Genomic DNA, 14,079 nt, shown 5'->3' with positions numbered 1-14,079 from the left:
ATGGGTGTGGTCAGGAGCCGGAGGACAACCGGAGGAGTGCCTGGAGTTAATTTTGAGAGAGGAAGAAGATTGGGCGGGACACCGCTTCTCAAATGGAAGAGGAGCAATTCCATTCTTTCACTAAAGGGAGATTAGCCCAGACCTAGAAAAAGGATTGCAATCCGAGTCAGGGTAATAGCTCAGGCGAGCGAGTACATAGATTCTTTTGGAAGCAAGCGCCCAGTAAGCTTCCACCACTGGACAAGTTGAGAGTGGGTTGAAAGAACAAGGAATGGGGGTGGGGATGGGGATTGCCGCAAACTGACAATAGGAAACATTTGAATCGGGGTGGTTGATTCATCCCGAGGCCAAGATGGGCTCAAAAGAAGGAATCTCCCAGGAAGAGGTAGTTGTAAATACTTCTAGACTACCCCTCCCCCTACACATTACACCACCCCCCTTTTTGTGCTACAGAATTTCAGGAGGCTGGAGTTTGTTGGATGGAGCGACAGTTGCCGGGCTTTTGTGAAGTAGGGGGGAAGGGTGTCGATAGCAGGAGAACTTTCTGCCACCAGAGCAGCTACTAAGACAAAAATCATCCACAACAACGCCCCTTCAGCTGGTGACTAACGAAGGAATGGCCCAGAGCCAGGTTCAGTCTTGCACCCCTACCCCCACCGTTATTCCCCCAGTCCTCAGCCTGCTCAGCCTGAGGCTGCTGGGGCTGCAAGAGAGGAGTTACGTACGAACTTAGCTCACAGGCACATTAAAAAAAAGGGGGGGGCGGTGCTCCCGTAAGGAGGGGTGGGGGCTCTGGGGACAAAACATTATAAAATAGAGACCGGGCTGCCAGGTTTCTGCACTCCCACTGCAAAGCCTCAAGGAGACTGAGCCAAGCAAGGCCAAAGCAAGGGATTTGCCTTTCTTGCTTCAGCATTCCCTTATCCCAAAGAAAAAACTATAACACGAGGCAGCAGCAGACAGGACGCTGAGTACCAGAAGAAGCTTAAGGGAGTACGGGAGATTAACCAGTTCCTGCCCTCTCTCGTCCTTCTGCCTGGAGAATCCCACCGAAAAAGAGCCGTAGACATTTCTTCCACCATCACCATTTGCAGAACACTTTTCAGCAGCCATCAGAGAAAGCAAAACGCCAAGCAGTGTACCAGCTCCTTATTCTCAGTTTCTAGTTAACGCAAACTTTTTTTTCCTGCTGTAAACTTTAGATTACTGCAAATGTTACTACCAAAAGTAATAGTTTAAAAAATAAAGAAAGGTTTTCAGGCTCCCTGATTGAAACTATAGCTTTAACACTTGAGCTGACAGAGAATGGGGGCAGTAGCGTGGCCGTTGGAAAAGGAGAGGTCCCTGCCAATTTTGATGGAAGCTTCTCTGGTAGTAGTGGCAATGGTTTTCCTAATTATGCCAGGCGTACACTGTCTGCCCGTGGAAGAGGACGAGGAACTAGTGCTCCCAGTCCAGGTGGACTCTCCAGAACCAGGCAAAAAGCTCTACCGCTTGGATGCCTTCGGGAAGCGCCTAAGCTTGGAGCTCCACCCCGACAGCAGCTTCCTCGGCCAGGGCTTCACCCTCCAGTACTTGGGGAGCAAACTTGAGGAGGAGCAGCGCTCATTCATCCCCACGAACGAACTGTCGCTTTGTTTCTACTCTGGCACCGTCAACGGGGACCCCTATTCAGCTGCGGCTCTCAGCCTCTGTGCTGGCATCCGTGGGGCGTTTTACCTGCAGGGAGAAGAGTATTTCATCCAGCCGCCTGCCACCAACGAGATCCGCTTCTCCCCCTCCAAGGAGGCGCAGCAAGAGCCTCAACCTCACCTCCTCCGCCGGAGGCTGAAGAGCCACAGCGGCGCCAAGTGCGGAGTGATTGACCAGAACTTCCAACAAAAAGAGGCTGAGCCGGTGCAGGAGCAAAGGCGGCAGATGGAGGAGTGGAAGCAGCGCCCGGGACCTCTAACAGGTAGGCAGAGGACCCGGGAGCGCCGAACTTTTTTTTTTCTCCTTCCCTGTTCCCTGACTTCCCCTATGTAACTTTGCTTCCACTCATTGTGGAAGATGCCCCATGAGACATGTACTGTGTGCACACATGCCTATATATGTGCATGTGCAACATGTTTAATAGGAATGTTTCATAGGCCTCAGCACAGATTCACGGACACAGATCTGCGACCAATATTGGTAGAAATGAAGTCCATTCCATTTACTAAATGCTTAATGAAGATTAGCGTCTTCTTGCCCCTGAGAAACCCACAAACGTGTACTGGGAGGAAAATGTCATAATCTTGGGACGCCAATGCCTGGGGGACCCACGGGATGAAAAGTGAGGCGAAGGGGATTAGAGACAGTTTCATAACCTGAACTCCTTCCTGCTTTAGTAGTGTGGCAGGAAGGAAGGGCGGGGATTTCTCTCCCCACCCCCATCCCCACGACTTTTTCCTTCCCTTCTTTCTTTGCCCAGTGCCTTTTTGCTTCTTGCCATGTTTAGTTTTGTCTCTGCTGCACTTTTGTCGTTTTCCTTTGCCTCCTAAGAAACTCTTCCTATCTCTTTCCCTGTCTCTCTCTGTCTCTTCTCTTTATACATACATACACACACACACACACATATGTATATATATACACACATACATACATTTGTGAATCTTAAAGGGAAGGGTGAGGAAATTTGTTTTGATGGTAGTGAGGGGGTATGCCACTTCCCCCCACTCCCATTTTCTCTTCTAGGAATGGTTGCCCACTGTGCTACCGCAGCCTTATTTTTTGTTTCCTAATTTCTACATTTAATATTCGCATTAGGGAGTGTATTACACCTTCTTACCTGAGGCAAGTCTCCCCTTTGAGCATTGAATCAAGTTCTGTCTTCTTTCCTTCTACTATTTTTCACTATTGTAACCCTACAACAGCCATTTCTCTTCTGTAGCTTGTTTTATCCCCCTTTCTTTTTTCCACTTTTTTGTTGCCAATTTTTGACCTAAACTCCTTTCTTGTCAACTTTTCTGTCAACTGTCCTTTCTTTTTTCTTGACTGATATGCTCCATGTATTTCCTTTTATTATGGATTTTTCCATCCCCAATTTTTCTCCAGTTTCCGTTCTTGCTGGTGTACTTTTGTTTTATTGTGGTTTCCTCATGCACTGTTTTTCATTCCTTTAGATAGAGCCTCAGTTTCACCAAGAGAGTATCAGACTTAGGGAGACATTGGAGGGAGCTCTAATTAAAAAGGATTGTTACTGAGTTTTATCAATGGCTTTAACCACATTCTCTTGTATGTTTGCCTCACTGCTGCTTTTTCTTTCAAAAAAGTAGAGACTGGAATAGAGAGATGAAAAGAGAGAGGCTGGAGATCTCCTTGATGGAGACCTCAGAAGCTTTGTGGCAAAACTGGCCACCAAAACTAGCCACATTTAAGACTTCTCCTGAGGCAGGAAAGTGATCTGAAGTTGATTTTCTAACTAGAAATTTTGCATGTCAGACATTTGTTTCTCTAATATGTTTTTTTAAAAAAACAGCCTACAAAGTAGAGTGATTTCATATGTTGCCTTTGGCAAAAATGTCACAAATTATAGTCCCCATCAGCTGAAGGGGAGCTATTCAGTCTGTAGATTCACCCAGTGTCGGCCTTTGTAAAAAGCCTAAAAAATCTAGTACTCTGCCTTCCACATGAAGTTCGATGATCTCATTCAAGAATTAATTCCTATCCTATGAAAGAGTGACTCAGAACAATTCTGTTGGCTAAGGGTTAATCATGAGGACAATTAGTAGTAGCAAAGGTGACTTATTAGGTAGGATTTTGTTAGTACTGTCCTATTTTGTAGAGCCTTTACACAGAAAAGTACTATTTTCACTCAGAAGCACTTGTTATTTTTTAAAAACAAAAATAAAAACTAAAAATACTTCCAATGGAAGACAAATATGAAGAATTTTTGTTATTTGAGGTATATATTTTGTTTTGTTTAATTGATTTGAGTGATTACAATAGATGTACTCTTACAACGTGACTTCTGGGCTAATGTTATGGACAAATTATCTTTCTTATTTTAATACAGGAACTGGAAACACAAGAAAAAAAAGGTTTGTGTCTAGCCCTCGCTATGTGGAAACCATGCTTGTAGCAGATCAGACCATGGCAGAGTACCATGGCAGTGGTCTGAAGCACTACCTCCTGACTCTGTTCTCTGTTGCATCCAAGTTATACAAACATCCCAGTATTAGAAATTCAATTAGCCTGGTGGTGGTGAAGATTTTAGTCATCTATGAGGAACAGAAGGGGCCTGAAGTCACCTCCAATGCTGCCCTTACTCTAAGAAATTTCTGCAGCTGGCAAAAACAGCACAATCCACCCAGTGACAGAGATGCAGAACATTATGACACAGCAGTTCTTTTCACCAGACAGGTGAGGAGGCAGAGGGAGGGAGGAGAAAGTGAAGAACTATGTTAACTTGAAATAAAAATTTAAAAAAGACATACTTATTTTCTTTTTTAACCCGCCCCTGCTATGTTCTACTTTAGAATTTTTCAAAATATTAAATCAGATAAACGTACTGTATCGTATAATTCTATTTTTAAAAAATTGGAAATACGTATACTTTATCTCCCAGCTGCCAAGGAAAGATTTGCTATTTAAATATCAATGAATGTCTGTGCTGCAATACATAAGTAAAACCAGCCTACTAAATATTTTCCAAGGTTAATTCTCTGTTCAGAATTAATAATAAAATTGCTTTCTTCTTCCTAGAACCTTTGTGGTGCCCAGACATGTGATACCCTTGGAATGGCTGATGTTGGAACAGTGTGTGATCCAAACCGAAGTTGTTCCGTTATAGAAGATGATGGTTTACAAGCTGCTTTCACAATGGCCCATGAATTAGGTAAGTAAAATTTAGAGCAAGGTTTAGGTCCAATTCACTTACTTCAACTGATAGACAAACACACAAATTTGAGAATATTGGTAGATAATAAAACTTGCCATTAAAATTAGTAGCATACAATTGAAGGTACCTTCAAAGTATCAAAAAAGCCCATTTTTATTAGATTCTTAAATAAGAGTATAGGAATCATTGATATATGAAATTATTTTGCATTATCAAATACAGCCACTTAAAAGTATTCTTTGAAGTTTAGGAATTTAGGAATTCTATTGAACTCTGTGTTTCTTTCCTCTCCCCTCCTTTCTCTATCTCTCCTCCATTCTGTGAAGGTGCTTGGGGTAACCTTCATTTCTGGCCTTGTTCCTGACTTTCTGGATTTCACAATCATGCACCCTAAGTTCCTTAAAGGCAGAGATACTGTGTTTGCTTATCACAGTGGCTAGTATACAGCAAGCACTTAATAAATGCCTATTTATTTCTTCTTTCCTTTACCTACCACGATTCAGCTCTTTCAGGATTGCATCCAACCACTCTCAGAAATTTTCTTTATAAAGCCTCTTCTCAAGATAAGAGTTAAAATAGTTTTCTCAGGAAAGGAATCCTCATCATTCTCTTTCTGTAATTCACAGTCTCTCTTCAACCATGAGATAGGGAACTCTCCATAATGAGTGAAACTCTCAGTCTTTTCACAAAGAACAATTCCTCAAAGAATGACAGTTAAATTTCAGCTTTACCAGATTCCAGTCTCTCTTAAATATTAAGTAGCAGTCCTCTGTAGTCTCTGTGGAACACATCAATGAAGTTGGGATTACACGTGTCTATGTTAGATAGATATCGCAAAATATGAACACTAAATGGTAAATCTGGGGTTGTTTCTCAGGTCACGTTTTTAACATGCCACATGATGATGCAAAGCAATGTGCCAGTATCAATGGTATAAACTGGGATTCCCACATTATGACCTCAATGCTTTCTAATCTGGATAGAAGCCAGCCTTGGTCTCCTTGTAGTGCTTACATGGTTACATCATTTTTGGATAATGGTCATGGTAAGTTCTGATTCAGTACTATATTCTAATGTGCCCTTCTAAACTTTTGGTTAAAGAGTTAATATTTTAGGGGGTTTTAAAATTTGATTTATTTTTCTCTTTAATGCAATTTTTCATCTTTCTGATATTTTATCCTATTTTCACATATGATTTTGTACCTGAGCAGGCCCCAAAATAGTCAGAATAATTATAATTTTTAACTGAAAAGTAGTTGCAAATAATTTAATTCATGAAATACCTTTTGGCAGAATAATACATCAGTGTTATGGATCTGTGTTTTTCAAATTGTGGTCATTTTTTCCATCAACAAAAGTCAGAACCCATGTCTAATTTAGTGAGTAGGTCTTAGAGAGTTGCCTCTCAGAGAGTAACTTGTCTATGGTTATCCAGGTTTTCCTAACTTCAAGTCTAGTGTTCTACCTACTTTGTCATGATATAGCTCAGTGAAATAATAACTTACTAGTAACATTCATATAATGCCTTATAATTTTCAAAACACTTTTATATGCTTCATTATCTCATAGTTCCTAAAATTCAGCTATTGTTTTAAGAGAGGCATCATGGTATGCTCTATGCACAGCTAGACTGGAAACCAAGAAGAACTAGATTAACATACTGGCCATGTGACCAGGGGCAAGTCACTTAATCTCTAGGCAACTCTCTGATTATAAGTTGTAGAAAAGGTGCTGACCTTCATTGGTAGAGGTTTTCAAGTTTCCTCACTCAGGAGTTGCCTATGTTGATAAAATCACAGGGTCAGTTTTTATCCTAAGTGACATTTGTATGATACTTTTATAGTTTTCAAAGCTTTTTATATGCATCATAATGATCATAATAGCTCAAATGCAGCATTGTTTTAAGATTTACAAAGCATTTTATTTGCATTATCTCATTTATTTTCACAACCCTATGGCAAAAGGAGTGAAAGTTTTATTATCATCCCATTTTGTAGGTGAGAAAATTGTGGTTCAAGGAAGTTAAGGGTTTTCTATGACATCACATAGCTATTAAGTGATAATAAGGACTTGAACCTAGGTCCACTGATAAACAAGTTCATTATGCTCTCTAATTATACTATATGCATTATTTTGTTAAATGAAAAAATGCTGAGAACCCACCTCTTACAACAATTTCAGTAAATGGTTGTTATTACTAGATGCGATTTATCAATTCTTTTGATTTACAGGTGAATGTTTAATGGACAAGCCCTCCAAGCCCCTTCAGCTTCCCTCTGATCTCCCAGGGACCTTGTATGACGCCAACCGGCAGTGCCAGTTTACTTTTGGGGATGACTCCAAACACTGCCCAGATGCAGCAAGCACATGTATGACTTTGTGGTGTACTGGCACTTCTGATGGGATACTTGTGTGCCAAACCAAACACTTCCCTTGGGCAGATGGCACTAGTTGTGGAGAAGGAAAATGGTGTATCAATGGCAAGTGTGTGAACAAGACCGACAACAAGTATTTCTTTGTGAGTATTACTGCTGAACTATTGTAATAGCATGCCCCATCATCTACAAAGTACTATTTAAAACACCAAATTGGTATTAAACATCTTGAAAATTAAGTTAAAAGATGATCTGAGCACTTGGCACATGGAGAATAGGGTCTAGAATTGAGGAAGTTGAATTCAAGGTATGGTAATGCTAAGAGGTTAGCAGTCTTTGTTAGATTTATTCCAGAATGTCCCTTTGGTGGTTTTCTTTCCATAATTGAATGTTACATGTACTAAATAAATAGATTCATTTGTTTTCCCTTTTAGACTCCTATTCATGGAAGCTGGGGACCATGGGGACCCTGGGGAGACTGTTCTAGGACCTGTGGTGGAGGAATACAATATACAATTAGGGAATGTGACAACCCAGTTCCTAGAAATGGAGGAAAATACTGTGAAGGCAAAAGAGTGAGATACAGGTCATGTAATATTGAGGAATGTCCATATAAGGGTGGTGAGTAGCCACAAACTTAAAATGATTGAAGTGAAAAGAGATATTAAAAGATGGCAATCTAATATTTGTTAATTCTGTTTGCAGGAAAAACCTTCAGAGAAGAACAATGTGAAGCCCATAATGACTTTTCTAAAGCTCCCTTTGGAAATGGACCTGTTGTAGAATGGATCCCTAAATATGCTGGAGTGTCACCAAAGGACAGATGTAAACTCATTTGTCAAGCTAAAAGCATTGGTTATTTCTTTGTTCTGCAACCGAAGGTAGTTTAATTTCAGTCTCTTTTTTGTATTTTTTTTTAAAAACCCTTCTACTAGCATTTCATACAACTATGCCATAATACTTTTCTTTAGTTGATCAATATAAATTTACTTTGAAGTCAGTGTGTCTTTTTCTTCTCCGTGAATCACAAGATCATAGATTTAAAGGTAGAAAAGACCACAAAGGCCATTTAGTCAAATCTCCCTTATTTTACACCTGAGGAAACTGAGGCCCAAAGAGGTGAAATGATTAGTCCAGATAGTAGGTGATGGAGGCAGAATGGAATTGCAGCTGACTGCTTTTCGGTTTTATGTTTTATTCAATTTTGACCAATGTTTAATTTATTCATTTGTTATTTGTACAATCGAGTTCAATGAATTATATACATCAAAGACAAGTTGGACAAAATTTTGTTTTAGATTACACCTTAGAATAGTGCCTAAGGCTTAAATTATTGCAATTTGATTATATATTGTATGGCCTCTGGTGAATAGTTTTCCACTGATGCCACTTATTTTTAAAACCTTTTGTTGATAGTCTTCAGTTTTTTTCACTAAGACCAAGAACAATACCTTCAGTTCATCGAGTAGGATAAAAGCACAAGCATTTGAATATCCTTATTTTTAGGACACATTGTGGACTAATTAAAACTTCTCTACTTATATCATGGCCTCATTCGGAACTGTTACTACCAAGAAAGAAATTACATTTTTGCCTTCAAAGTAGAAATTTAATTTGATATAGTTAAAAATTACAGTCCTGTCATCTGCTTTCCTCATTAAGTTCTTTAGCACTGAAGGCAGTGAAAACATTTGCAAATTAGAGATGCTAATAGGGGAAACTTTCTCATTAACATAGCATGCTTTTTGTCCTGTGTGTGTGTGGTAACAATGGAAGACTGTTTTGTTTTGTTTTTTAATAAATGCTTTGCTATCCTTATATTTTGTTCAAGGTTGTGGATGGTACTCCATGTAGCCCAGATTCTACCTCTGTTTGTGTGCAAGGACAATGTGTAAAAGCTGGTTGTGATCGCTTAATAGATTCCAAAAAGAAGTTTGACAAATGTGGTATCTGTGGAGGCAATGGATCTACCTGCAGGAAAGTCTCTGGCTCAATTACCCATGCAAAGTAAGTGTGTAAACATGTATTCTATTCCTTTCCAAATAGTAGATTTGAATCATAGAGGGCTAGAAAGCACCTTAGAGGTCTAAATTCTTTGTTTCATATATCAGGAAACCAAAACCTAGAAAATTAAGTGAGGAATAGGTATAAAAGGTGGAATTTGAACCCAGATCCTCTGTCAATGTTCTTTCCAATTAACCATCAGTTAATTTTTAAAAATGCCTTTCTATATTTTCAATGATTTTTCCAAGCCCCATGAAAACTAGTCATCAAGGGGTGCCTGTTAGTGAACTAAATAATATGGTCATATAAAGACTCAAGATCTGTACTTTTTTTTCCCGTAGACCTGGCTATTATGATATTGTCACTATTCCAGCTGGAGCAACTAATATTGAAGTGAAGCAACGGAATCAGAGGGGTTCCAAAAATAATGGAAGCTTCCTTGCCATCAAAGCTGCTGATGGTACCTATATCCTTAATGGTGATTTTACACTCTCCACATTGGAGCAAGACATTAATCACAAAGGTAGTTTCTTGAGATACAGTGGCTCTTCTGCAGCTATGGAAAGAATTCGCAGTTTTAGTCCTCTTAAAGAACCCTTAACTATACAGGTTCTTACTGTGGGCAATTTCCTTCGACCTAAAATCAAATACACTTATTTTGTGAAGAAAAAGAAGGAGTCTTTCAATGCTATACCTATTTTCTCTGAATGGGTGATTGAAGAATGGGGTGAATGTTCCAAGTCATGCGGACAGGGTTGGCAAAGAAGATCTGTAGAATGCAGAGACATTAATGGGCAGCTTGCTTCAGAGTGTGCTAAAGAACTTAAACCAGAAAATACTCGACCTTGTGCCAATGTGCCATGTCCTCAATGGCAACTAGGTGACTGGTCTCCATGTTCTAAGACATGTGGAAAGGGTTACAAAAAAAGAACCCTGAAATGTCTGTCCCATGATGGTGGCCTGTTGCCTCAAGAAAGTTGTGATCCTCTAAAGAAACCAAGAAATTATATAGAACTTTGTACTATCACAAACTGCAATTAAATAGTAATCAGTTTAGGGAAAAGTTTAGGGAAAATCAGTTTAGGAGTGTCAATGCACTGAAGGTAAGAGGGCCAGAGGTATCTGATGTATCTTGCATGTAATTCATAAGGAATGTCTTCAAGGTGGGCCAGTACAAATAGATGTTTATGGTGTTACATCATAGGAATATACTGCCAAAAACAAATTTGATGGGATAATAAATGAGACTCACCAACTCTTAGAGTCTGTTACAAGTTGAACGCAGAAGCCTGGCCAAAGTGAATTAAACAAATATTTCTCACTTTTCTCAGTTTTTATTATGATACTAATAAAGGTCTTTGAATCTGGAGGAAGATTGCTATTGGGAAGAAAGACATCTTACAATATAACCAAGAATAAGAAGAGAGGGATAGTGGAAATAGTTGCTTTGTTGTTGTTAATGTCAGATGCTTCAGTTAGCACTCATTGTTCATGGCTTCTCTGGTTTCAGAGCATCGTTTTATGAGTAATGCCCTTTTTAAAAAATCAAGAGTAAAATTCAGAATGGTCTAGCTAGCATAAGGAATTGTCTTATATTGTGAAGTAAACAAAACATCTGAGTTTACTTGTAACTTTGTACTATTATTTTATTTCTGTAGTTCATTTTAATTTAGAAATCATGACTGTAGTCAGTAAAAATACAGTCTTCAATATTGGAATAAGGGTATTTTCCTACTGGCTCAGGAGTTAATTAAGATGAAACTATTGACTGGGTTACCATTTTTTGGTGACCAGGGAATTGAGTATATTCTCTCAAACCCTTATGTAGTCTTGCAATGATGATGTGGATTAAAAGTTACCTCTTTAGCAACGGAGTACAATGGCATAAGAAGAGTTAATGCCAGAGCATGAGTATGATCATTTTAGAAACTGATCAAGTGCATTTTAAAGAGTATTAGTCTCACTTGTATCATGCTGAGGACACAGCTAAAGGATAGCAGGGCCATCCATAGCAGTATGCAAACAGTCACATGAAAGAGAATATGGTTTTTCCATATGTACATTGTGAAACATGTTTCTGTAATTTATATGTACTTTATAAGTATTTAATAATTCTGTTCCTTCTAGGAAGGACTACAGTTTGTTATAAATGCATATAATGAACATATTTATTTTTATACTTACCTAATTTGATCTAAGTTATCACTTTTTTAAAAGGTCATATAACAAGAGTATTTATATAGTATATATTACTAAATATAATAAAAATAAGAATTTGAAAACTCGTTTATTTTGTTGGAATATAAAATTATTCTGAGAAAGAAAATTGGAAATACATACTATACTTAAAGACTAATAATTGCTTTCTTAATTTTTTTTAAAGAAATTAGATTCCTATGTAGCTAAATATTGGATTGACCCTTTTTTATCGACTAACTATGAAAGAATATAACCTGTGGCTTCACTTAAAATAGTTGTATTTGGTTGTAAACAGTGTTCTCTTTCACTTTCACACAATACTTCCTGTATTTTAGTGCTGCATCTAATAAAATACCCTATAAATACTTGACTGAGACATTTTTAATTGTGCCAAGTCCTTTATGCTTTTTGAATTGTGTATTTCAAATGCATCACCATTATTATACATATATAAAATCATCTGTGAGATAAAAGACCATTCAAGCAATCAAGTAGAAAAATAAACCTCACATATTCAGTTAACCATTTAACTGTCATCAATTCATTATGTCAGTTATTATTTGAGAATAACATACTTGGTAAAATTGTACCAGCTCTTCAGTTCTTTCTTAGCTTACTGTTGGTCAGTAGTTTTTCAGTCCCATCCAGCCCTTCCTGACCCCATTTGTGGTTTTCTTGGCAAAGATACTGGAGTGGTTTGCCATTTCCTTCCCCAGTTCATTTTACAAATGAGGAACTGAGGTAAACAGGGTTAAATGACTTGCCTAGGATCACATTGCTAGTAAGTGTCTGAGGTCAGTCACACTTGAATTCAGATCTTTCTGACTACAGGCCTCGCACTTTGTCCACTGTGCCACCTAGCTACCCTTTAGTAAATTATGGATTGAGTGTACCAAAATGGTACCTTTGAAAGGACTCAAACATCTTTTAAAGAGAGTTATAAGGTAGTAGCATAGGGGAAAGAATAGTGGGGTTGGAGTCAGAGGAACAAAATTCAAATTCTAGCTTCGGTAGCTCACTTGTGTGACCTTGGACAAGTACCCCAACTTATCTGATCAGTTTCCTCATCTATGAATAGAAGAGGTTGGTCTAGATTGTTACTTGTGTTACCCAGTAGAGAAGGTATAACTGATTATGTGATTAGCCAGTGACAGTCCAACTTCATTTTTTTCTCTATTAATTTGTAGAAGTAGTAGTCTTTTCAAATATTTCCATACAATGTACTTATTTCAGAATAACACTAAATTCTAATTCATCTTTACATTTAATCAGACTAATTTTTGCCTTGAATACTTGATTTTCGAATTCCCATTCTCCAGGTAATAACTCTCAATCGTAGGTTCCTTCTAACTCCAGCAACTTGATCAAAAATATCCTGAAAGCCATGCGAGGAATGGGAGAGAGGGAATCAAGAAGGTAGATGATCCATACCAACCTGGTCAAGTACATCTCTGGCTTCTTAGACATCTCTTCATCTTTTGTGTCTCCTTTTGTTATAGAGCTGTGCCCACCTGCACAGTGGCCCAGTGTGCTCTATAGTCTATTCTGTCATGTAAGATACTCATAAATTTTAAATTAATGAGCTTATTTCTATAAATGTGTATTGATTATAGATGCCTACAAGTCAGTAGTCTCAGAGTCAGGATGTCCTAAGTTCAAGTCCTGTCTGTGACATACTGACTGTGTGACCTTGGGCAAGTCATTTAATATCTCAGTGCCTAGACATCTATAAGTTGCAGAGAAATTGCCAGTCTGCATTGGTAAAGGGAGTTTCTTCACTGGCATTACTACACTGATGAAATCACAGATTATGTTATGTACTTAGAAGGATTCAAAGGAACTTAAAACAATCCCTGGCCTTCCAGGAGTTTCCAGTTGAAATAGGAGTGAAAGTGTAAGGTATATGTATGAAAAAATAACTAATGTTGAAAGGTAGTTTATGATAAATGTGAAAATCAGTGGTGAAATATTGATATAGATGTTCAGAGAAGAGAGAACTTCCTTCCCTCATACCTAAATCTCAACTTTAAGCATATTGCAAAACTTCTTACAAATTGATAAATATGCTGTGATATGGAAAAATGTTAAAAACCTCTCAGTTATGGAACTTTTGTTTCTGCCTTGACTTTTTTGAGTTCTTGGTTACTATTCAGAGTACCATCCAAGAATTTGCTGACTATTTATGGCAGCATTACAGTTTACTTCCAGCCAATCTTGCTTTCAAGTTTACTGCCAGCACTTATGGTACAAAGGCAGTAGATTATAGTGGCTAGAGTACTGGATTTGGAGTCAGAAATATTCTAGTCCAAATCAACAGGACACTAGCTGTGTTACCCTAAGCATGATCAACTAACCTTTGTATATGATTCCATAGAACTTATATGACACAGAGAAGTACATAGGTCAGGGGTTCTTAACCTTTTAAAATCGTGGACGCCTTTGGCAGTCTGGTAAAGTTATGAACCACTTCTCAGAATAATGTTTCTAAATGCATGAAATAAGTAGAAACACAAAGGAAACCAATTATATTGAAAAATAATCATAATTTTTTTTAAAGAACTAAGTTCACAGACCACCCGTTGAAGGTGGAGAAGGTCCTCAACTTAAATAAATCACAGATCATTCAGGTATGGTAGGCAC

At 38.3% G+C, this 14,079-nt stretch overlaps 1 protein-coding gene across 1 annotated transcript; it reads left to right on the top strand.

Moving 5' to 3' along the window:
* The first annotated feature begins 822 nt into the window (after positions 1 to 822).
* ADAMTS1 (ADAM metallopeptidase with thrombospondin type 1 motif 1) lies at positions 823 to 11,804 on the top strand. Its single transcript, XM_020995953.2, has 9 exons — positions 823 to 1,954; positions 4,037 to 4,383; positions 4,726 to 4,858; positions 5,739 to 5,906; positions 7,093 to 7,379; positions 7,671 to 7,857; positions 7,942 to 8,117; positions 9,068 to 9,243; positions 9,582 to 11,804. The coding sequence occupies exons 1-9, from the start codon at positions 1,306 to 1,308 to the stop codon at positions 10,279 to 10,281; spliced, it is 2,823 nt and encodes a 940-aa protein (XP_020851612.1). The 5' UTR covers positions 823 to 1,305; the 3' UTR covers positions 10,282 to 11,804.
* Positions 11,805 to 14,079: the final 2,275 nt, after the last annotated feature.

The sequence above is a fragment of the Phascolarctos cinereus genome, unplaced genomic scaffold (assembly GCF_003287225.1).
Source record: "Phascolarctos cinereus isolate Bilbo 61053 unplaced genomic scaffold, phaCin_HiC Scaffold_726;HRSCAF=1367, whole genome shotgun sequence".
In the NCBI taxonomy this organism is placed as follows: Eukaryota; Metazoa; Chordata; class Mammalia; order Diprotodontia; family Phascolarctidae; genus Phascolarctos; species Phascolarctos cinereus.
This window is presented reverse-complemented; position numbering and strand designations above follow the sequence as displayed.

Excerpts from the sequence above, each read along its gene's own strand:
- ADAMTS1 (XM_020995953.2), top strand. The coding sequence starts at position 1,306 with ATGGGGGCAGTAGCGTGGCCGTTGGAAAAGGAGAGGTCCCTGCCAATT. Across the intron at positions 4,859-5,738 it reads CACAATGGCCCATGAATTAG|GTCACGTTTTTAACATGCCA; the intron begins GTAAGTAAAATT and ends GTTGTTTCTCAG. Across the intron at positions 8,118-9,067 it reads TCTTTGTTCTGCAACCGAAG|GTTGTGGATGGTACTCCATG; the intron begins GTAGTTTAATTT and ends ATTTTGTTCAAG.